This window comes from Zeus faber (genome assembly GCF_960531495.2).
Source record: "Zeus faber genome assembly, chromosome: 14".
Lineage (NCBI taxonomy): Eukaryota > Metazoa > Chordata > Actinopteri > Zeiformes > Zeidae > Zeus > Zeus faber.
This window is the reverse complement of record NC_137200.1, coordinates 10,228,163-10,253,398: the sequence shown is the minus strand read 5'-3', so window position 1 is coordinate 10,253,398 and position 25,236 is coordinate 10,228,163. Positions and strand designations below refer to the sequence as shown.

Sequence of the window (25,236 nt, the reverse complement as noted above, 5' to 3'; positions counted from 1 at the left end):
TATGTGGTAATAGTGGGGAAGGTGTAGACATTTTCGGCGATGTGAATAAAGCGTCTTTTTTTGATGTGATTATTTTTTCTTTATGTTACGTTTTTTTTAATTTTATTTATTTGGTCGGAAAGCGGAGACGAACGCGGCTGATAATTAATCAGAGCCGGGGAAGCGGAAAGTGTGTGGGTGTGGGTGTGTGTTTGTGTGTGTGTTTGTGCATGTGGTTGTGGCGGAAACTACGTGGGGGTTTACGCAAATGGGTCTCGACACAAAAAGGACAATATTGGTTAGAAAAAAAAAAAAAAAAAAAAAGCCAGGAAAACAAAATCAAAATTATAAACAGAAAATTTTAAATTCAGAACAAGGCACAGAATCTTCTGCCAATGGTTGGAAAAACAAAACAAACAAAAAAAAGATTTGTACCAGCAGTTTCTTTTTTTTGGGAGGTGTCATAAGAAACAAGCGAAAGGTCATTAGAGTGATTTCTAATCTGGCAACCTCTGGACCCCCCCACCCCCCACCCCCACCCCTCCAGTGTAGTGAAAACACAGATAAAAACAAACCAATAAACAAACCCAAACTCTTTTTCTTTTTTTTTTTTTTTAAACCGTTCCGTGCCAATCTCCTCGCCGCCTCATTTTTTTTTTGTTTTAAGTCCAGAAAACGCAAAAAAAAAAAAAAAAAACAACAAAGAAAAAACAACAAAAAACAAACTACACAGCTTTGAAACTTCCCGCTACAATCCTTCCTAAAAAATGATTAAAAAAAAAACCAAACATTTGGGAAAAATTAAAATATCCCGAACCATCCAGAAAAACCTCGACCAAAATCCACCCGCCCCCCAACCCCCATCCCCCGCTATACCCCCTACCTCCACCCGCTCCTAAAAACACGCCTAGGAGGAGGACAACCCCCCCCCCCCTCCCTCCCGTTAGATGTAGTACTCTTTCTTTTCGTCCGAGTTGGTGTGGCCGCCCTCGGCGTTGATGATGGCTGTGTCGGCGTCCGCCGCGTCGTCGGCCCCCTTGGCTTCGTGCGTGAAGTAGGTACCTGAGGACGGAGGGAGGGAGGGAGGGAGGGAGGGAGGGAGGGAGGCGGCCATGACGTGAGTGAGCCCGTGACAGCCTGGGGGATCAAAAGTTGCGCCCGCCCTCCCACTCCGTCATGATGTAAATCCATCTCTGCGCGGGTGATTGATGCCAACCTGAGCTGCCATATTCTAAATTCACACCTTTTATTTTTATTTTTTCCACTTCATCTACCTGTTGCTTTTTTTTGGTGGGGGGGGGGGGGCTGTCAGAGAATGGGGCGTGGGAAATCGATTCTCCGAGATGACCCTGAATGTGAGGGTGAGCGCGGGCTCTCGCCTCCGGATTAACCCGGGCCGAGCGGAGTGGAGGAATCGCAAAGTGGCAATCAACTTGAGAAGCCCCTCCGCCGGGTTTGTTCCCGCCCTGAGCGTTGAGGTGTGGGGAATTAAAAGCGTGGAACACCACTGGAACTCTGGCGGTGCGTCCTCCTCCGGCGAGAGAGCGCTGCCTGAGTAGGAGGAGCGATGGGGAAAACGACACCCGAGAAAATCTGACAAGCCGTGGCACTGTTAACCAAACTGACACCTACATGCTTTGTTTGGCTCTGGAATTCAAACCTTCCGAGTTGTTCCTGTGAGTTCTTAAAGGGCAAGTGCATGGGCATTTTAGTTCTACCCAATAAAGCACAGGTATTCGGGTACAACAACAAGAGGAGTCGCCTTCCACTCAGTGAGTGAAGACTGTCAAAGGGATACTCCACTTTCTAGGGGAAGTTCATTCATTTGTCTGTCTTGCTCACTCCTGCGAAAATGCCGGATATACGCCTTCCAGCGTCTCAAAGGCTGAAAGAGTTATTTGAGCGACAAATAAAGATAAAAACATCAAAAAAAGAGATCTTTGTCGCTGTAAATGCTGCTACATTCCGAGCTATTTTGGACGCTTGACCATTTATCCATCCGATGGGCACTGTGAAGCAAGGGTTGGGGTTGCCAGGCACAAACTGCAATGCCTCCCACCAGAACATTGTCATCAAGAAACCTCACCTGACTGAACTGGCAACCCGAGAGAGTTGAGTTTCATAGGTGATGCACAGCTAATAACCACGGATGGACAAATGGTTTTGGCAAAAGAGACAATGAAGTGGCATATGGTAATAAAAAATGATTTTTACTTATACAATACACCGTTTTGAAGAACAGTTCTTCGTTGTGAAGGTGTTTTAATGCTTCCATCGGCATCCAAACCAGGAATGAGGAGCTTACCTTTGTGTCTTGCGAAGTAGCGGCCCAAGACAATGAGTAGACACAGCATGGCGAACACCACCACCGCCACCACCCCTCCGATGACAGCGTGGTCCACCGTTCTGGGCGCTCCCTCCCCAGCTCTGGAATCTGAACGCACAAGACCAGAGCGGGTTCAACCGGGATTTTGGAGGCAGGGGGACCCTAGCTTTGATGCTTAGAAAATCGGTATCATGACGCATGTTGGGGTGGGAGCAATCCAGCTTAATTATCAGCATAATATACTTTATGTTCCCACGCTTCTCTCATAGCTTGTGAACTGGTCCCGAATTAAAATGTAAATGGTCTAATAAGTAAAGAGCCAAAAACTTGTTTCTTCCTCTGGCTCTGTAGGGACAGGCTTGTTGCTGTCAGTGCTAGTTATTCTCAGCTACTAATTAATTGAAAGGCAAAAACATATGTTCTGATTATTTTATGAGGTGGCGGAAATGTAAGAGGTGGATAATTAGCCGAATATTTACTTGACAAATCCGCGTTTTATTTCTGGTCATGCATGAAATCAGTGCCACTTACATTTGACTTTCTGAAATGATTTTCTAACTCCCACCGTTGTCGCTTCTACAATGACTTCAGAGACACAGACTGGTCCTCTCGCCAATCACTGTGAGAGTGTCGAGGTCGAAACCACACAGTAGTCTGACAATAGCTGCCATAGTAGAGTGTACACCGTACTCTCCCGGACGTGACACGATGTTGACAGCAACAGTTGTACAAAGATTTGTTTTTCCCTAGATCAGCGTTGTCTACGATGCTCAGTCGACTCGGCTCCCCCAGTCCCCAAGAAAGGCAAACAAAAGATTTTGTCTATACTCCTACCCTGCACATTTAGATTAAAAGCCAGAGTGACTTGAACCAGGCATGATGGACATCCATCCAGATGACATGAATACATGAATATGGCATCAACTGCAAATGAAAATTCAACTAGATTCACGTGCTATTTTGTTTAAATCGCTTGGTGGGAATGGAGTGAAGCTTCCACATCCAAGCAAAAATGGTGACAAAAAAAAAATCCCACAAGTGACCTCCATCACAGCAGCGGGTGCACATTCTGCCCTGTAGGCTAATACACAGTCACACTGTGTGCTTTTTTTAAGGGGAACGTTTATCCCTGCTTATGGGGGCTGAGGAGCCTTCCAGAGGTCCCGAGGAGGACTCCTGGAAGGCTACCCTCGGCCATAATGATGTGTGAAAGCTATTGATTATGTGTAGAGATCCATGACAACCGTCAGTTAATGGCGGTGGTGCTGGATGGGATCGGCTCTTTATGACACAAAGGAGTGGACAATTTTGTCATCGATAGCCCTGACTGTGCTAGCAAAATAATTTGGAGATGTTGTGTGTGTTTCTGTCCATGCATGTGTGTGTGTGTGTCTCCATGCATGTGTGTGTGAGTCTGAAAGCGCGGTTGCTGCATCAGGTTGCAGCCAGACTTTTGATGACTATCTCGATGTCACAATTTAACAAAATAGATAAGAGAGAAATGTTTTTTCTGTGAATGAGACATGATGTCATTTCTGTGCCTCATTTCTGTGCGGCCCAAGGTGATTAAGCTTTACATTACAGCGGAGGTGGACCCATGGAAAGAATTATTCGGTGGCGAGTGAAGAACAGGGAGGGCCGTGGAAGAGCAAAAAAAACAAACAAACCAATAAAAAACAAAAAAATAAAAAAATCCCCTAAATTACCATCTAGGCCGAACGAACGACTGATCTTTGCAGTCCGCACACGTGTAGCGTGTCAAGCTTTGTTTCACGCTGGCTAACGCACCGCAATCTCCTGCACCCATCTCCCTGAATCAGCACCCGCGGGATTCACCTGGGTGAGCTCCAAGTAGACGTGAAAAAATAAAAAACAACCCCTGCCCCCCCCTCCACAGACACAATTTTTAAGAGGATTAGCGATGGCGCAAAGCGTCGAACCCAGGAGAACAACATCCGACGGCCACGCCCAGTCCTCCCCCCCGTCTCACCCTCCCGTCCCTCAGATTTAGGGTGGTAGTGTGACCGCCTCGGCCCGATGAAACACGGCTTGATAGATGTAATAGGTTATTTAGACTTGACAGATATTCGCCGCCCAGCCGGCCCCCCCTCCCACCGTCCCCGTTTCTCAGCTCCGGGGCAGATTCAATTAAAGTGAGCAGAGATGCTTTTGACTTCCAATTCGCTCTTGTCAGGCAGGCAAAGTTGTGTTTTAGCACAGTATCCTATTACAATGTAAATGTGGACTTGCACTGGCGTAGGCTGCGTCTGCATCTACATAGGAGTGGGGTAAGGGTGGGGGTAAGGAAAAGGAGCGAGGAGGGGTGGGGTGAGGATCAGGATGGCGAAAAGGGAATGGAGTGCAACGGAGTGAACGAGAGACAGTCGAAGGGGCGGAGCCAAATTGTTTTGTCAGAAAGACAATGTTAGGGGGGCATGTACCGTCCTTATGAGTGCGGTTATCTGGAGGGGCTTTCTTTATTTCTTTGTCGGGGAACTGGCTACAATCTGTCTGGATGAAATATTAAAAGATTGTTTTTTTTAAAGAGGGTGGCAGGCAGGGATTTGAACAGCCTCTGTCGGGTTAGCCACAGGCAAGCTGCCTGTGACAGATGCACAGTAAGTCGTGTCAGTGACTTTAAGTGTTCAGCAACTATGCTTCCACATGAATCGATTTACATGATCACTGAGTTCCAGCTATGACCAATTACTCTGTCAGCAAGTGATATCCATATAGGTTATTATTTTAAGCGGCAAGTGGAACGTACAATTGCATGGGTCATTGTTTTGCCTCTCAGGGGCGGCACATTTTGGCCATTAGATTTAATTGTATTTCCTTAGGTGCCACTTCTGCAATTGGTGAAAGGCTCCTACCCAGAATATCAAATAGGGCAGTGTGAAGCACTGTCTTTCATTTTGCTACTACCCTTGGTAGGAGAAAAAAATGGATAGGCACAGATGATTAAATGACAAAAATAAAAGGTACACACAGAAATACTTAAAAACAACAGTGCATATTCAGCGCCTCCAAACAGATGTATTCCCCTCAGGTAATTACACAGTTAACATCCTGTCATGCTTAAGATGATGTGCAAACATGCCGGGCAGCCAGCCGGACCATCATTTCGATTACTATGGCCCTGTCGGGGCAAGCTTGGCAGGGGGCTTGGGCGACACAGATTGGCCATGCTGCTGTCCAGGAAAACCGGCTTAGGTGGTTTGGCATGAGATGCCGGCGAGACATAACTAACACTGGCATGGCGGACGTGAGCAAACTCTCCTGAATCCCGATGCCTGTGCAGCGGTTACGGAGCTGCGGAGAAGCAACTCATTTGTTGCAGACTTAACCCTCCGCGATCGAAGTTCTCCACGTGGAGATGTGTGGACGCAAAACTAAAACACTACACTGAAAGGTAGTTTAACTTTGTAGTAACTAAATCAATGACAAATTCATCTGCAATGAGACAACATCATATCGGCAATGAGCAGTATGTGTCAGGCATAAAAGAGGTCTGACATTTGCCACTTTGATGTGTGCGCTTTCAGTAGGAGCGCTCCAAAGAGGCAGCCTGGTTTCCAAAACGCAGGCGGCGCGGCGCTTCAACCTCTGCGGAGCCCCGGCACGCGGAGAGCGTCTCCTTTTTGACATTGCGTGAAATACAAATCATCGCTCAAGGATGAGACTCAAACAAGGTGTCCACGGGGCTAAACAAAGCGCACAACAGTTAATCAAGTGTAATCAATTTGGCGGAGGTGGGGATGCCAGCCATAAGTGGCACAGCAGAGTATCTCATTTTCAAAGGGACGTGTTGACAGGAGCCTGATTTGAGACAGAGGAGATCTCCTAATTGGATCTTCTAATCTGCTAATTAAGCATTAGTGATTGCAGCGCCTTGCCTATGCCGCCTTCAGATAGAGGAGCAATCACAAATACAGAGGGCGGCAGACGGGGGCGTTTTTTTTTTTCACGCGAGCACGTGCTGCGGCGGCACATGTCAAGTCCCACCTGTATGGCCTACACAACGGTTAAAGAGTCAATGTAATTAAAGTTCCCCTGAACCTATCCGTTGAACCCAGCTGAAGACGTCAATTATTTGGTCTTTTTTCTTTGTTTTTCTAATTGGATAGCCCACTATTCTGCTTACATACAGAATAGCTTGGACGAGTATTTCTGTGACTCACAAAACAAAAAATGAACATGGTAAAATTGAAAACATGTGTGGAATGAACAATTTTGGCTTCTGTAATGGCTCTGCTCTTTTAAATAAATAAATCTTGACTTGAGATGGATTCTGCTGAAGAAGGCGCGACCGATCAAGGTTTTTGTCAGAGAACTAAATAGTTAAATGCTGAAACATTTTTCGTCAAAGAGCAGAAAAACATCTAGAAAAACCAACAAATGAGACTGTCTTGCCTGACAGTAGATTGAACAAGCCACGCGTAAAACTGAGTCCTCACCGGAATTTTTTCAGGGAATTTATTCTTTCATAATTTCAATTATGAAACAATCGAGAGAATAAGACCTTCATTTGATCCTAAAGGGCCTCCCACGTGCCACAACAGACAGGCTGACATGAAGAGAGAGATAGAGATTTCACATTTGCACGTGTTTTTTTTTCCATTTTTTTATAATAATCCTTTGAAGCACATAATTTTCTATTTAAAATGGGGCAGCGGTGTCAAGTACAGATTGTCACGCCATTTGCTCCTGAGAATTACCGATAGGTGGAATAAAAGAGGCTCTGACATTGACATGTGCACACACATCTCATCCTGTAAATACAAGTGCAGGTGTGCGAGAAACAGCGCACAAACGAGCTCCAGTGCGTTCGGGCCCGTCAAAACCTTACGAAGCAGCGGTACATGACAGCGGCACGGCATCTTTGATTTAATGAAACACACTTTGCACGTCTTTACTTAGAAGCACGGTGCACGTCGAGATGCTGCCGTTTAGCCGGAATTATATAGATACTGAACAAGGACAATCGGTCCTATTGCTTGTATAATAGATAAAGAGGTTTTATGAAACTTGCCCACAGAGTCCGACGCGGTTCAGTTCACTTTGGAACGGGCCTGGGTTTTTTAAAACATGGGGAAATTAATTACTGCCAAAACAAACAGCAAACAAACTGGGAATCACTGAGCGGAGCGCAGAACTTGTCTGTGGAAGTAGGATTCTCAAACGCGAGGCACCTTTGAAAATATGGAACGCTCCTTGGTCACCTGATATCAATCTTCATCCGTATCAACAGTTTACCAAGCACAGCAGCAAATACAACGAATTCCTCTCATTATTTTTGCATTATTGCCGGGAAAGGCGGCCCCCGCCACCAACAATGAAAACAGCACATAGAGCACTTATAACACAAATACATTGAATGGCTGTTTCTTAAAAAGTGCAAGTGAAAAAAAAATGAACCCAATATGGGATTTTTGTTCAAACAAAATCATCATAGCGAAACTACAGATGACCACCCGGATTAGGCCCTACATAGGAACAGTATAAACATGCTCATACATTTAACTGGTCACTAAAGCCTCCTGTAGCTCTGAGCAGTTGCAGGTATTAGGCTCATACCAAATGCCAGAAGATTTGCCTCGACATCTGGCCCATAAAAGCCAAGAGAATCGAAGAAAAAAACAAGCCAAAATGTGCTATCGTGCAGGGAGGATGATTTCTATATTCTTTCACAGGTGATATTCATCATTTGTCTAATCATGGCTAGTTTTCATCCAAAATGTAATATAATTATGGGCTTAACTGTTCTCCGGATATTGAAGCCGTATCCAGGCCACCGCCGGCTCAATAAACACCTTCTAATAATGGCTTTTAGTGGTCTCTGGGGTGAGTTATCCTAACACATTGAGGACTCCCAATGGCTCCCAGGCCAAATGACTTTTTGCAGCTCATTGCCGAGATGCACATCAGTTCTGCTAATGGGGGGTGGGAACTGTGGTTTGAAAAAAAAACAAAAAACAAAACAAAACAAAAAAAAACAAAAACATAAATAAGAAAATAGATCCCAGAAGAGCTCCTACAGTAGCACTACACCAGGGTGCCCTCTACTCTCATGCCTGATTATCGTTCCCCAGCCCCCCGCTTCACCTTGCTGTCGCCAAGCTTCTCGCAGCGTGTTTATTAGAACACCAGCCGACAAACTCACCGGGATACACAATTTTAATGGGGTGTGTGTGTGCGCGCGCGCGTGTGTTTGTGTATGATTAATGTCCAGGGCTGTAAACCTGTCCTGCTTTCTTTGACCAAATTGTCATTTTTAAACAACAGAATGTTCTCTAACAGAAAAAAAGAAATCATTATTTAAATAAAGATTACAATGGTCACTGTAAAGATATGAGATTCCGGGCCAATGGCTATTAAATAACTGACACCCTCCCCCACCCCCCGGCAATCATTCAAGCGTATGTTCTCCTTGAAGTCGCCGTCTTCAAAGGCGAAAGGGAAGCTTTTTGATAAAGACATAACCCCAAATGACACATTCCTTTGTTCTCAGCACATAGCTGTAAATGACAGACAGGTTTATGTCTTATTGTGGTAAAATATAGAACACTGGATAAGGCCAAGGATGTCAGTCCTGTTGGGGGCCGGGGGTGACAAGTCCCGTCAAGAACCAAAGTGTGCGGGTGACGAGGGCGGATATTGACGAACCAGCGAGCCTAATTTCCCCAGAGCTGGTAAAGAAGGTGCAAAGTGGAATTCAAGGGCAGACTAAACCAGAGGGGGCTGTGCTGCACCGCAAGTCCTCTTTGTGCTGCCAAAATCCGCGGCTGCATGCGGTGGTTAATGGCTGCAGATCAGACGAGCAAACCACCCAAAACGACAGGCGAGACGAGAGTGGCCGGGCAAAATGACCGTCGTAGCGTGGCATTAGGGGGTGTGCCTTGTGGCAGAGCACAATACAAACAGAGCACATACTGCCATCAACAGCCTTTTTCCCTCTATTACCTGACAGCCCTGCCATCCTCACGCAGCTATACGGCTTATTCTGTGAGCCATTTGAAAAACACTCATAAAATATTAATAACTGTGCTCTATTTGTTCTCGAAATGTTCCCTGTTATTTGGTCTCACAGATACATGCTAGAGTGTAAAGAGACAAAAACAACATTGTTGTTGTGGCACAACCCGGGCACATCATGCAGCCGTGTTATCTCAGTACATGCATTGGGGTGAAGCCCCAAAGTGAACTAAGGACACTGCGTCACCTCCGAGTTTGGCTAATTACATAATCCACTCTGGAGTTTAGACTTTTTGTATTTGTTGAAACACCAGCCAGATTGATACAGCACAGGAGTGAAATTGTGCATCACGGTGGTAATCGCTTACATCATAGACCTCCTCTGTGTACCCTGAGAACACAACCGACGCGTATAGCCACACTCACTGATTTGATTATTGACAACATCAATTATTAAAAGAATAATCATTTCGCTGGGCAATTCAGAGGGGGGCGGGGCCACTGATGTTGCACAAACTCTGCGCGACATGAAGCCTTTCATAGCAACTCATTCCGAGCAAGCAAGCAGCTGCTCTGGCTTGTGAGTTAAGGACGTAAAGGAGAATGTCGGTTGAATATCTGTAGAAATTGCAGAATAGAGTTTTGCGGGAGACACCAGATGTCTTTAGAAAATGGTAGAGTCTCAGAGGGAGAGTTGGCAGCAGGTTGCAGCTGCTTTCTCTGTTCAATAAAGCATACAATAGTGAAAGTAAAAACTACCGCGCGAGCATTTGGACCGCGGAAAAAGGGTCAAAGTATGAAAATGCGTAAAACAGCGTTAAAAAAAAAAAAAAAAAAAAAAAAAAAAAAGAACTTTCCCTGCCAGGAAGAAGTTGGAGACTAAAGGAAACGAAAGACCAAGGGCCTTTGAAAGAGAGATTTTGTTGTGGGTTGCGTTCGGTTTGTGCCGTACGTGCACATTTGAGCATGCAGGTGGGGTAAATGATAACTTAGTCGGCGGGAACTAATTTCCAATTAAGGGAAGGATGAGAAGGGGGCACGGCAGACTTATGTGCTGTCACCTGCCAGCTATCAGCATCGATTACCGCTCGCCTTGTTCAGGCTGGCGCTCGGGCGGCAGACGGCCCCACAGCGGTCTGCATAAGTAGCAGCGTGAGATGAGTTATGAGACGCAAAGGGGGGAAGGGAGGAAGAAGGGGACCCCTTTTTTATCGCCTGCCTTAATAGGTTGTGAGTCCTTAAGTAATTTAGGCAACAGATGTGCTTCGCCTCAGAGGCCGGCACTCGGAACAGTGGGAGCACGGTGTTGCGAGTGCCAGCCTGGAACACCAGCACGCGCCTACCATGTGGGGAAAAATGTTAATAATGTAAGATGGAAAAACTCCTCCGGACTGAAACACCGGAGGTGTTATAGACTTACAACGTCAGCGAATTTGGTTGCGCTTTATTCGGTTAGTCAAATGTCAATACTCCCTGAATCTGAACAGCTGACCGCAAAGGCAAGTTGGATGGTTGGCGTAAGGTTAAAGATGGTTAGGTTTAGGTGTGTGGTTGGAAATGGTTAAGTTGAGGTATAAAGTTAAGTTTAGGATTAGTATTAAGACTTAGTGAGTCCCCAATGTGCAGGCAAGCTGATGCTGAATATGATGTTTTATCTTTTTTTTTTTCCTTTGAATGTTCTTGGGGGATTCAAATGAAATTTCCATACGTACAGTAATATGTATGGAAAATGTGAAGCGTTTTAAGCGTTTTAAGTTAGGTTATTACGTGGGCAAACGTAACCTAAAACGCAATTTTGGTGCGAATGCATGAGTTACACTTGAGGCAGAATACAAATGCTCAGCCACATGCGCACACACGCACACGCACACACAGAACGCCTTCCCTGCTCCTATACCAACACACTATACTTGGTATACTCTCTATTAAATCCATAGAGTTTGAAGGAAAGACTGACAGTTTGAGAAATTACGGCCTCGTGGTGGATGCATACCTTGTAGTAAATTGACAAGTACAGTACGGTCCTCGTTGTTGAGTAGTTCCGTACTTTTGATTTCTTTCAAACTTTTTTCAAAAGATGAAATCTCTGTCCTTGGATTGAAGAGCAAAGTCTTCTGCTTCACCAGTAACCCTCACGCAAAGTGGCCATTATTTCGCCGTATTCCTCTGTATTAAGGCTCGGGGCTCGTCTCAATTATTCCTCTACTTGCACACGCTTGCTGACAGCTGTGTCCTTTCCAGGAATGCTCACCTCTCCAGATAGGGAATTAGCCGGTGCAGCTCGCCATCAGCTCATGAAACTGACATCCTCCTCCAACATGCCCTTTGATTTGGACGAGGGATGAAAGTCCTAATGCTACTCCAATATCAGCTGGAAGAGTGCTATATTATACATACCATCATACGTATATACAGTACTTATCAACACCCAAAGAAAATGAATGTTGAAAGCGCATGAGTTTTCAACAAAATCTCCTTTAACAGCTGCATTGGATTACACATTTTAAGGGAATAACCTGTAGCTCCCCGATGATTATTCTGTCCACAAAAATGTGACTTTGTATCCTAATAAATCAATCCAGGGCTGGAGGACAGCGCTGATGTCATGCGCTGTCTGGTAATTTTGGTGTTCACCAGACCGTGGTGGACGGCTTATAACACAGCGGCGAAGCTCAAATCCAGTATTCCAAGCCGCTTTAAGGGTGACTCGACGTGGGCCGAGCTACTCGTATTTTCACGCATTCAACAGCGCGGTGGAACCGACTCATGGCGACTGACTGGAAATACCAGCGTAGGACCTGGTCGTACGTTTACACATACCTACATATAGAGACGTACGGTATATGGATGTTGACCTGTGTGGTCAACAAAATAATATGTCATTTGCTGTGACCGCTCTCATGATGGCACCAGCTCACGTCTTACCGGGTCTTTGCATTTGCTAACGACACACAAGGCCCTGGACAGTGTTTGATGCCTGATCTCCACGTCTTCACGCACGCACGCACGCACGCACGCACGCACGCACGCACGCACACACTTCTCAGTTCCATTGCTATTATATCTCAGGGGATTTTTTTTTTTTCTCCTCAGCTTAATTTGTTTTAATATTTACCCGACGCCTGCTTTCCCCGGTCGCTGGCCTATTTCGGAGGGAAGTGTCCAATCTCTGAGAGAGGCTTCGGGGGCGGGGGGGGGGGGGGGGGGCTCCACAGCGGCTTGGCTTCCTTCTCACTTAAAGTCACGACAGCAGAGCCATCGCCATGACGACAGCTTTCCTTTCCGAGAGGATGTCGTGAGCGAGGGAGGGAGGTTAGTCCTGTTGTTTTTGATGTTTTTTTTTTCTTTTTGCACCAGCCTCGGTGTCAAAGAGGGGTGTGTCGGGGAGATGGACGGCATTTTCTTAATATGTTAAGCTGGGGCCTTTCTTTCAAATGAGTTTTTTGCCCGGAATTTTCTACAGTATTGTCTAAAATAAGGATGTATGTGAGCGATGTATGTGACTGGTGCTTAGAGGTTTTGTACTGTGTGCATATTGTGTATTTACAACAGCGTTAAGCGCAACCGATTGAGTTGAACAGTGAAGAATATCAACGGACTGCTGACCTCGCCGGGCTTTTGAAATCAAGCTTCGGTATTTGAACTGCGAGGTGAAATGTCGATCTGTAAGACGCTGTTCTTTTGAGGCAAAACAACATGCGGTTGTGACCTTTTGTGCAATCTCCGACTGGGCTAAAAAAATGCCTTTTTGGCCAAGTGTACACACTTTGAAGAAAATACTCAAAACATGAGAAATACAGTTCATGTTGGACATACCTAAAACAGCACTTTACCAAGATACACCAATTTAACCTAGTATTTACACTATCTGAGCACAATATAGCAAAGATAAACAAAGATTTGAAGATGGCAGCGTGGTCAAATTGTACAGAGAGAAAGCCAAATCCATCCTGAAAACAGAGACGATCACTTGATGAGGATCAGCAATCTCAGCAAGATTTGTGACCAATGACTAAATGATTAATTACTCAAATAATGTTTCTCCTACGAAGAAAAAAAAGCCTTATGTATGTTCCACAACCTTCCTCTAACCCTAGAAACCCTTTTTGTGTAAAGATGAAAATTCCACCAAACTGTACATGGTTGTGCATGCACATGAATGAGAAATAACCAACCATAGATTGTTTTGATTATTTAACAATCATTCAAGCGCTGTTCAATCTGTTAATTAATACCAGTGTAATAACAGCACGCCCCATATCATACATATGATTATATAAATTAGATCATATATGGAAATTTAATCTTAATACTAGTCTGGTGCTCCCAAATTAGAGGCTCCAGCCAAGTACTGACCAAGGACAGTAGTTCGCATTTGCTGTTATTTAATCTTGATGATTTTTTACGCTGTAGGACACTTGGACATTGCCTTTTGGCACATTCTGCACCCTGCACCATTAGCCTCCGTTTTTTTATCCTGGCTGCCACTGCAACAGTTTGATTACCCCGTGGGGATGAATAAAGTGCAATCCAATCCAATCCAAAAAGAAAGGAAAAGTGTTCATGCAGCCTCGAACAGTTTGACCTTAATGAGAAAATTCACGCTGGAAAAAAAAAAAAAAAAGCTCAAATGCCACCATTTTCATGCTAACACACTTAAACTGATCAATACATTGTGAGATTTGATTCATAAGGTTACAGGCACTACAGGCTTTTTCCGATATTTTAAAAACACAAACTGGAGTCAGAACATTTTATATTTAGATGCTTTAGATGATTCAAAAATTGTCTGAACTTTCTAATTCTAAGATAGGCAGAATGTTATCCCACTATTGCACTCCGGCTATTCATCGCAGAGATATAATTCAGCCTTAATCGATTGATCGCCTATAAAATAAGTGTTCTGATCCAAAAAGAAAAACAACACACACTGACGCTAGACTTATCCTTTCAGTATCACATAAAGGGTGTGTAAATGTTAATGCAAACTCCATTTGTCAGGTTTTTGCTTAAAGAGAAAAAAAAGCGTTCTCCGGTCCAAGCTCCATTCCAGTAGTTGGCTCAGAATTACATATTTCCTCCCAAGAGATGCACGAGCCATTGGCGCCAAAGGTATCAGACCATCACAAAGTGAGTGTGTTAATTTAGATTCCATGACTCCGCTCCTCCATTTAGCGCCTCTCGCTAATACTGTAATGGCTCCAAATAGTGTGCCATGCGTAAAATAAACCCCATCTATACATTACCACTGTGAGAATCAGTTTATATGGTCTCACACAATCTCTCTTTACCTCTTCGTAATGTATTGTGAATAAAAGCCGTGTGTTATTTTAAACTGAGCAGGATGAGGATTACCTCACGTGGTTAAAAATGACTTGTGTGAAACTGCATTGAGTCCTGCAATAAACTGCTCCGCCTCATGATGATGAAACGCAGCCAGTCGTTGCTATCATCACCGCTGGAGTGGACACAGGACGCCAGAGAGCAAACCCAAATAATTGTCACTATAAAGCTGAACGTCTTGTCTCAAGCTATGCTATGTGACTGTTAGTGCTATTGGAATTGGCTGGACACAGCGAGCATAAAGAATAACAGGCAACTGGCATAATTTCATAAATATTACAAACGCCTTCAGTAGTAAATAAACTGCAGTCAAAAACGAATTATTGACAAGTGCTGGGGAAAACCTATATGAATATCGAAAGCCCGTCTTGCAAAAAGCGAATGCGGACCAGTTATCTATGGCCGGTAGCCTGATTGATGCAAGTCGCCTACATAATAGAGAGAGAGTAGACCTCGGTGCTTCAGGCACTGAGCAGCAGCGTATCTCTGAGGAAACCTTTTATAGGGGATGGAAATGCTTAAACGTGGGCAGAAAAACATACATAATGGCTTTCTGGACCATTTTCAAGAGCTGGTTCATAACTGGAATTAGAGAGAAGCCTTTCAGACCCTGCATGACGTTACCTTTTGCCTCTTTTTCCAGGATTCCTATGATTTAACTCCACCCCGGTACAAAGGGTTAAAAGGCTGGATGTTTGCCAACATATCTCAGGGCAACAAAACCCACACAGCCATTTTTTTTTTCACAACCAATCCTTTATACAGAAGCATGACAATCAGTTACTCAAAAACCGATATATGGCTAATATTTTTAACGAAAATAGTCATATTTTAATCTGCATTGCTAATGACTTAAATCAGTGGGACCGCAGGGAATTGATGATATAATTTAGGATGCCTGACTAAGACTTTTCAAAAAACTTGATGCACATTGCAATGGACAAGGGGTCACTTTTTTTTTTTTTAAAGTGTACTGAATATCTATTTTGAAACAGCATGTGCCTGTCATGACCTCATAATACGAACATCCCACGGGTCACACCATGACACGGCTGTTGTTTGGTCAAATTGAATCAAATCGAATCATACCAGATCGTCACTTACTACACAACCTTTCGACGTCAAAATCAACTGCTCACCATTTGAAACAGTACAAACTCATCCGTGGTGATTCCCCCCTCTTGGAGTGGTAATGATGATTAGTTGTTAATAGACCAAAACATGGTAAGAAAGTTATCCAAAGGGGGGGGGGGGGGGGGTGCTGGTTCTGTGTAACAAAAAACTGTGCTCTTGTCATCCCACAGGTCGTCCACAGGACAGAGTTATTGCAGCAGTTCTTGATGATTAAAGAATAAATAAAGAGTTGCATTGCAGTTGAAATCCACTCGCAGACTAAATTTGTCAAATACAAATACTCTGTGTTGTATGCCAAGCATGCTGACTGCATACTGCAAATAAATAAATTAATAAAATAAACAGTGTACAAAAACATTGGGGACTCATTTTCATTATTCATTTTGTAAAAAATAAATTTGAATCCCCCAAACCCTAAAATGAGGTTTGGGTCGTGACTTATTGACTAATAAAAGAGCAACTGTGAATCCTGAGGCCAGGCCAGTTGAGAACCACTGAAGTAAGCGATTCAGCTAAAATGATTAAAATGACCAATTATAATTTCAATATTTACAAATTGCAATAAAACCAAATGAATAACGTGTATCGCAAGCCCTGGATTGTTTGACTTTATCCTGGGAGAATTATGTGTGGGAAAACTGTATTTACACAGTAGGGTGCACCGGTCGGCCATCAATTGATGATGCATGACATTATGAATAACAATTCATATCAGAATTCTTATAGAAATTCATACTAAATATCTTTACATCCAATGTCAGTGACTTTCAATGATCTATGTTGTTAGTTTAGCTCAAGAGATCCCTTGAAGTGTTTTAGCTCCTTGGGAAATGATTTCAGCCGAAAGGGTTCTTTCAGACCAAATGCTCTTTTCAGGTCGTCATAATCAAGGCAGCCAGGTGTGCAGCTGGGAGACCGCACGGTGCGCTGCAGCGACGCGTGATTTTTGTGCGCGTGAGATAGTGAACGTGCTGCGGCGGTGGGAGCAGTGTGAGGAGAACATTTAAAAAATAAAGGACAATAGACAAAAAAAAAAAAAAAAAAAAAAGAAAGAAAGAAAAGAGATACCAACCATGTGTTGCGGGTTCTGAGCCGGGCGAAGAGTCTGGGTACGCAAAGACGGGCGAGGGTCGGACAGCGATACGAGGAAGAGGAGGGAGTGGTGGAACAGGAAGAACGGCATGCAAATCAAAGAGAAATGGGGGGGTGGTGGGGGGGGTGGGGTGGGGTGGGGTGGAGAAAGAGAAGACAAATGACAGTGATAAGCAAGCAATCAAATAGAAATAAAAAATACACAAGCCTTGAGGGAAGTCAACAGAGGGGGGGGGGGCAAGGCAACACATAGAGACTTAAGCACGCACGCACATACATGCATGTAGAAACCGTGCAAACTCGCAGGATGTTAAGCTGGGAGTGTGCCTATAGTTTTCAGAAGATCTCATCTGATGATCAGGTGGTTTTGTACGGCTACTGGGATGTGGGTGGGCTTTTTTCCTGCAGGCAGCTCCTTAAGAGAAGTACAACGTTATTCATTAATCTAGACAGTAATGAATCTTAGAGCAGGGGTTCCCATACATTTCATGGTGAGGCCCCCTTGGCAGACTAAGCTCCGGCTGAGGACCCACAAGGAATAATAAATCTATACTGTACTATACTATGATCTAAATCTATAATCTACTAACCTGTAATAAACTGCTGGGTGGTTGAACATTCAACTTAAACTTTGCTGACAAAAAGTGCACATGTAAAACTAATAGAATATACTGTACATTCAAATATACAAAAGTAATACTTTTGCTGCGAACCACCTGCAATTCCTCTGACGTGGCCCTCTTGAGCCAAAGTGTTTTGGGATTTGGTCAAGGTTATCATCGTTAAAGAAAAACTGATCAAAACGAAAAATCTAAAAAGCAAACTCAACAAAACAAAATCAAAATAAAACTAAATATTTTTTTGGAAACTAAAATGGATCTGAAATTAAAATCCTGCCATCTAAAGCTAATTGAAATAAAAAGGACTGAAATTAAATTCTTCATTCTCATTATTTATCAATGTTTTCTGCTTAATTCAAGAAAAGGAAAACATCAGTGAATTGAGTAAACTTATTTAGTCTTTACTCAAAATATTCACAAAAGGAACCATCTGTTTAATCATGCATTGAAGTACCTTGACTATTGTTTGCTGGTCCCTTAATCTAAAAACAATCAAATTTGAATTTGGTTCATTTTATCAAAGTGTAGCCTGAGCCAGTGCTCAGGCTGCATTTGCGTTATACAAATGCAAGTGAGAGTGCACACTTTTAAAGTAGTGCTCGGCCTATCAGAAGCACAGTGCAGTACCTCGCTGAGATATAAAAAAAAATACTGCATCGGAGTAACTGTAAAAGGTCTTTAGAAAAAGCTTTTTTCAAAGAGGCGCCGACCTCTCGACAAAAGAGGCTTGTCAGATGATGCGGCTTTTCAAAGCATGCCTGCATCAAAAGAACTGGGTTGAGGGACCCATCGCCACAATAAGCCATTTGAATCTGAAATAACACAAGCAAATTGCTAAATTTGTTCAGCAGGGAAAGACTGGAATCCCATTCAGGGTGTCTGCCCGACTTCTGCACCGAGTAAGCTGGGTTAGGCTCCAGCCCTCTGCAACCCTGGGTGGAAATAAGCAGAGGCTAAATGGAAGTGGACGTGTGTACTGTACATAAACTTCACACGTTTACTGCGCGGCCCCTTCCTCAGCAGAGTCAGGTAGGGAGGAGACTGTCAAGGTTCGGGCAGCTGCGGATGAAGCTCGGTTCTCTGTGGGAGCTGTGGGCAAACGCCTCGCCTCAGCCCTGCCCTGCTTCAAAGAAAGGCCAATGAAAGGCCCCGGGAAACAGGTGAGCTATCTGGAGCTGAAAGCCCATGCCGGGATCGAGGCCGTCTCAAAGGCAATATTGCGAGGCCTCAGCAGACTGACCGCACTTCTGTTTTGGACAATTTTGTAGTCAAGTGTTGGGTAATGCTGCAGGGAACACTTGACAAATCCGTCCAGGTTAGTTTGCTTCCTCTAAGTCAGGATGCTCTTCAGAATTGCTTTTGACATGAAGAAAAAAAACAACTTGAGGTTATTGCAGAAGTTTTTATTCCACCTTACTGTCAGCCTTACTCTGTGCCTGTTTAAATCCAAGCATTTTTTGGGTGATGATCACCTCTTTTATACTTCGAAGCAAAAGTAATGATCAAAGTAAATCTTTGTGTAAAGAAAAGGCTCAGTAGCAGTGTAAGGGAAACAGTTCAATAATTATGTTTTCTTAGGTATGAAAGGCAGGAGAACATGACGGCAACACAATCAAATAGAAAGCAAGTTCTGCCCTTCACATGGTTCAATATTGCAACGTCGAAGATCTTTGAAAAATACTGATTTTCTGCTCACGCTCTAAAGAACCACCGGATCCAAGGATCTTCTTTTCACCCAGAGCATGATAAAGGAGCTTGTCTGATTTTGTAAGCCCAATGCCACAGCACCAACGCAGTAATTCATCTGTGTTCATTGGCATCAAGGCATGTGGTAAAGCATCCCTCAGCAATTTGTGGTAATCAGAAAGAGAGAATGGCCTGATAACCCCCATTTGCACCATGGGTGGCAGCTGCGTGAGGCCATTCAATTTGTCTGTCGCTGAGCTATAGGCTGGCCCTTTGGATCCCTCTTGTACTCTTCATCCTATTCTCTCCATCTCAAACCTCCACTGATGTCTTGTCTTTGTCCTTGTCGGCTGACATCCAGAGCCTGTGATGTGGTGTGATGGGATCTCTAATTGGCAGACCATTCCCATAAGTCTCTTGGAGGCTGTGGCATTCAACGCGGTTCGACACATCTGTATCTGAATCGTAACAGTGGAGGTGAGCAACTCGCCAGACCCATAGGCTAAAAATGTCTGCAGGGTTTGTTGGCTGTGCTCGTTGGCGGGGCAGATTTTGATCTGGACGTGCTGTGCTTTTCTCTATCAGTCATGGCTATCTTAACTCATATAGATACGATATGGTGCACACCTCATTTATCAGTAAGCAATTCCATCAACATGGGGATATTATAAACTCCCAGTGTACTGGTTGTTAAAACATATGATAAGATTTCACAATGATTGGCTGGGGAAATTAGTTTTGGTCTATTTTCAGGTTACAGGAATTTGACATGACACATCCAGGTATATTATCAGAATGTCAGCCCAGCGTTGCCTGCACAACAGTGGAGGAGGTGGGTCTTCAGGGACTTTGACAGTGATGACAGGCGTTGGCGTAAAAATAGCCGTCCAGAGGTTGCTAGTTCACAGCTGGAGTCTGTCCGTTGTGCCATGGAGGGAACTGGAAGCTGTTCAGCTCAAAGTAACCATTTCCTTCTCAAGGTCAATGTACTACCTTGATACCACACACAAACACATTTTCTGAATTTGAGAACCGTCAACAGATGAACCTCAAAGGTTCTTACCTCGAGATGAAAGAAAAATCTGATAAGAAACGTATACAGTACACGATAACTGCATAAAATAAAAATATATATCAAAAACTATATATAACACTGGTTATACTTTTGTATTTTACATGGACACAGTTTTATTGGTTCAGTCTTTATTTTCCAATAAGTGTAGGATATACTGTCAATCAAAAAAAACCCATTTTGCATAGCATTATGTCTGTGTGCAGTCATGGTCCTGAATGAGGGCAAATAAATTCTTGGCATCAGTGCTTTATGCTAGTGCCTGGCAAGCTGATTGCTTTGGCCCTGCTTTATGAGTTCCATCTATATTTGGCCATCATGGAATGTAATAACAGCTCTCTAATGACAATAAACCTCCACATAAAGAAGATGAGTTGGGCCACAATCTTGTGTTTGCATGACAAGGAGCTCAATAAATTCCCCTGTGAGGCTCCCTCAAGGCTGTGTGTCACAGGGCTGACGTTCGCATGTTGCTGACCTTTATCAAATTAGCTGTCGCTATCCGACTGCACTCCTTTGAAGTGGTCAAGGAATTGCAGAGGCGCAAGATGAAATGTGTGTATATGTGGATGAAGCGAGGCGTGTACGAGCGTGTCTGTGTGGGTACAATCGGATAGAGGAGCATCTAAATTGTTTAATTCCTTAATCAGTTCAACAGATGGTGTTTGTGCAATTTAATCCACTGACAAAACCATTTAATTTTTGCTTTCCTTCTCTTGATTTTCTCCGGATCTTCTGCCGCTGGGGTTAAATTAATTGAATGTCAGCTCCATTTATGGTCTTTCATCAATTTAAGGCTGCCACGCCATCCCCACCTCTTACATTTACCTGAAAAACTTCTGTACCCTTATATTGTAAATTCCTTTGCTCAGGAATAACGTCCGGAATTTGATGACACTGGCAGTTTTAGAAATCATTGCCAATTTGCTCAGCCTTTTAAAGGAAGGAGAAAGGAGAGATGTTAACAGGACACCTCAAGTGAGGATGATGATGAATCTTTATTGCAGGCAACTGTCCAGCTCGCTCGGGATAATCTCACCCCCCGCAGAAAAAGATCCCCCATGGCTCCTCAATAAAGAGGAGAAGCTATAATAGACAATTGTAGTGCGGTGTGGCGTAATAGCCATGTAAGACTGTGCCTCAAAGAAAATCTTTCCTCAAAGGTAACAAGTGCTTCTGAAATGTGTTTCGGGCGGGGCAGCAAAATGAAGCGAGGAAGCAGTGGACAAGAATTAATGACATACGCCCCCATTGCAGAAACTGGTGAGCAAGATTTTCTTCTGTTTAGACGTTTGCTTTCCCAGTGCTAATGGCAATTTAGTCATCTCCAAATGCAACCTCCCGAACCCTGCCAAGCACTTAAGAGCTCTAATAGATTTTTTTAAGGGCTCAATACACCATTCTATTCCCTCTAATAGGAAATTGATTGCCCGAAAAAAACCCACATCCTACTCTGATAGATTCATTTGGCACAGTCTTTGATCTATGGCGCTCACATTTTGCTGTGTTGATAAATGAAATCAACTGGTGGAGAGTAATAAGGCCATAAGAGGCTGTTCGCTTCCATCTCTATACACACAGCAATAACCGTACGCCTCTGAGAGTTTGAAAGCAAAGAGAGGACATCTTGGGAGAGACGCTAAGTGGACTGTTGTGTAACCTAGAATCCCCGCAGGCGGAGCGCGGGGATCGGCCTCTTGTAGAGCGCAGCATCTTTGAGCCGGATGTGCTCAAGGTATTATTTATTGTGGTGCTACCTCTGCGCCGCCCCGGCGTCAGAGCGGGGGCCAGGAATCGGCCTGATAATTTTGTGAATCGCTAGAGAGATCTTTCTTTTTGAATTAATCACAAAAGGTGTAATCAGAGCACGGCCCCCTCGCAGACTTCCCTCTTCCACTTAATCTGAGGAGCCGTCAATCAGCACTGCCTGCCCGGTTAGGTATTCTCTTTAATCCAATCAGTTGGCATAATCAAGCACAATGCCTGTGATTTCTCACACAGTCCTCCGGGAGATTTATTCCATTCGAGCAGAGGCTTTGATTGCGTTTTCCAGCTCAGGACGATTTCCTGACTCAAGAAGCCCAGAAGAGAAGACTTTTTTCATTTGCACCTTCGTCTCACAATAGCCCCTAGTCTCCTGCATTTGTTTTTCATGTTTTTTTTTTTAACAAAATAGTTGAATTGAGTAATACTCATACAGCTGTGCGGGTGCACCAACCCGGGCATTTTTGTGCTCATAGTCACAAAAATTAATCTATTGAATCGTGAACCGTGGATATATAAAAAATGAGAATGCATGGTTTTCAATTTCATTCTGACTATCAGGAAATAAAAGTGGTTTCGCTTTTTCTCTATTAAATGGTCTATTCAATTCAAGGTTGGGCGATAGGGATATAGGGCCATACCATCAGTATGAATTTCATTCATAGATACAATTTAACTGGATATAAATATCAGCATTTGCGCACCACAGTGAGCTCCACCAATGAAAGACATCACTGTTACACTTATGGATTATGGGTAGTGTAGTACTTCTCCATGACAGTGTTAATAAAACATTTTTTTAAACAAGGTTGATATCATACAGACCACAGGAGCAAAAATAAATTATTATATATATTGTGTAAAATATTTACAGAATTATTTATATACGTTTCAAACCATAATGCTAACCCTAATTCTAGAAACTGCAAAAACTATAATTCTGTGCCATTTTGTTGTGCATCATGATGCGATTGCCTCATGGGTAAAGTATTTGTACTATTAAAAACCTGAAAATGAAACAAATTTATGGGTGGAAAATGACATGCATGTGTTACTGTGTGGCATGTGCGGCTTCAAAGGTGACCTCGTGGTCGGGGTTCAAAGGTCAATATCTCAGTTTAGGGATCACTGAAATCACTTAAACTTAGATTTGTTAACCTACAAGATGAGACCTTTCCAAAAAAATCCATTCACTTTCTAAATGGAATAAAATCTGATTTCCAAACACATTTTTGGAAAGGTCTCATCTTGTAGGTTAACAAATGTAAGTTTGAGAGATTTCAGAGATCCCTAAATTGATCCCTAAAATGACCCACTGCGTACTTTAGGATAATTTGCATTTTTGTCATTCTTCACATTTCACAACAATGTGTGTGTAAAACTAGTACGATTTAAAGGTTGAATTATATCAAAACCGTTTCACATTGTGACTTCATATCACATGGAATATGAAGGAATGATCTTCACATGGACGGTCGCGTCCATGTGAAGGATCGATCTGCGTTGTTCGTTCCTTCGTTGTTCGTTTCTAAAATCGCCAGGAGCAGCCAAATAAGTTGAAAAACCTTTTTAGAAGGAAAATTCGATTTTTCCAGAATTGTCTTCCTTTGTGTATTTTTTTTAATCTCTCAACACATTTTCAAAAGCGAGTTTGATTTATAAATTGTAGAGAAATGTTAAACCGTGGAGTTAAATATTCCCGTTAGATTATATGGGGGAAAAGCAGTTCACTTACCGAGACCCTGAACCGCGTTGAACAATGCTGATCGATGGTTTCCTTTAGAGCGACCGTCCAGGTGAACATCATTCCTCCATATTCCATGTGATATGAAGTCACAATGTGAAACTGTGTTGATAGAGTTTAACCTTTAAATCTTAGGTATTTTATACACACATTGAGACATCATTGTGGAGGGGGCATGTACCATCGAATAAGAAATGCTGACGTCACTTTCGTGAACAAGACGGGGCTCCTTCGGTTTCACTTGTCTGTGATGTTGTTGTTATAGATTACGAGAAGCAGGTGGCGGATCTAAATCATACCGCCGACCTTAATCTGACCAGTGCGATAGATCCAAGTCAGTGTAAGCAGCGCGTACTTGACTTCATTTTCCGCGATGATAGTCAGTTCTCCGACAACGACGGAGAGAACGACAGCGATGCTGAATCTGGCGTTATCCCGACCTTGGAGAACATTTCAAACAGTTTATTTTAACCTCAATGTGACGATGAAACGGAATACTTTCAAGAACCCCCGAAAAAGACTGAGGTTGTCGTTGTTACAACGGAAGAAGTTGATGTTGTGGTGAAGTCGGTTGAGGTTGGTGATGCAGATTATGAACAAGTAGTAATGCACAAGATTCTCAAGTTTACCTGAAAATGCAGCCAGGAGCGAAAAGAAAATGAAAAGAGGGCCGAAACAGACTCTCAAAGTGTAGCTAGGGTAGGGTTGGGGTTAGCCCACATAATTACTCCAACAACTTTGAAGATATTTAGCATACGCAGATTTATATATGAAATGACACAGCGAGTCTGATATACAGAGACTCTTATTATTGATAGACTCTACATTTTGTTGTGTTGTCCGCACTTTTAAACTCCTATATAATTCCACTTTTATAAAACATGTATATTCTCACTGTTCAATAAAAGCTTTCTTAAAAACAAAAGATGTTGTGTGGCAACTAGCTGGGCTATGTTGGTCCTCCAAATCATTTGCATTCTGGGAGCGGGCTGAATGAGCCAAGTGTGGGGGAAAACTTTGAAGGTGATTATCTCAGAAACACAGTTTGCCACACCCTTGTCATTAATAAGTCATAGCTTAAGTGACACCTTGTTTTGAAGCTCTGATTCTTCACTTTCAAATGATGCAAAAAAAGCCACCAAATGTACCTAAAGTATGCAGTAGATCACATATGTAAGTTTGGCTTTGCTGAGATATTGACCTTTGAACCCTGACCAGAGGTTACCTTTGATACCCTATATCTCAGTAATTAAATGAGCTACCAAAATAAGATCAACTGTTTTGGACAACTCTGGACATGTACTTTGAGAGGGGTGGTAGTGTCAATAGGGGGCGCCACTTAATATGGCGTAACACATAATTCATGGCTTTCCAGATTACATAAGTAAATTCTGACCGCACAGGTATATTCCCTTACCAAATGAACCTCGAGTAATACATGTTGTTTTTCACCCATAAATTGTTTAATTTTCAGGTTTTCAATAATACAACAACTTTACCC

General features: G+C 43.2%; 1 protein-coding gene across 1 annotated transcript in view; it reads right to left on the bottom strand.

Annotated features, from left to right (window-relative positions):
- Nucleotides 1–922: 922 nt before the first annotated feature.
- Nucleotides 923–25,236, bottom strand: part of cadm1a (cell adhesion molecule 1a) — a gene marked incomplete at both ends in the record, with an annotated part of 96,781 nt that continues 72,467 nt past the window's right edge. The window contains 3 exons of the mRNA XM_080014218.1: nt 923–1,041; nt 2,285–2,413; nt 16,830–16,862. Coding sequence (XP_079870344.1) covers nt 923–1,041; nt 2,285–2,413; nt 16,830–16,862 — 281 coding nt within the window. The remainder of the gene's footprint in view (nt 1,042–2,284; nt 2,414–16,829; nt 16,863–25,236) is intronic.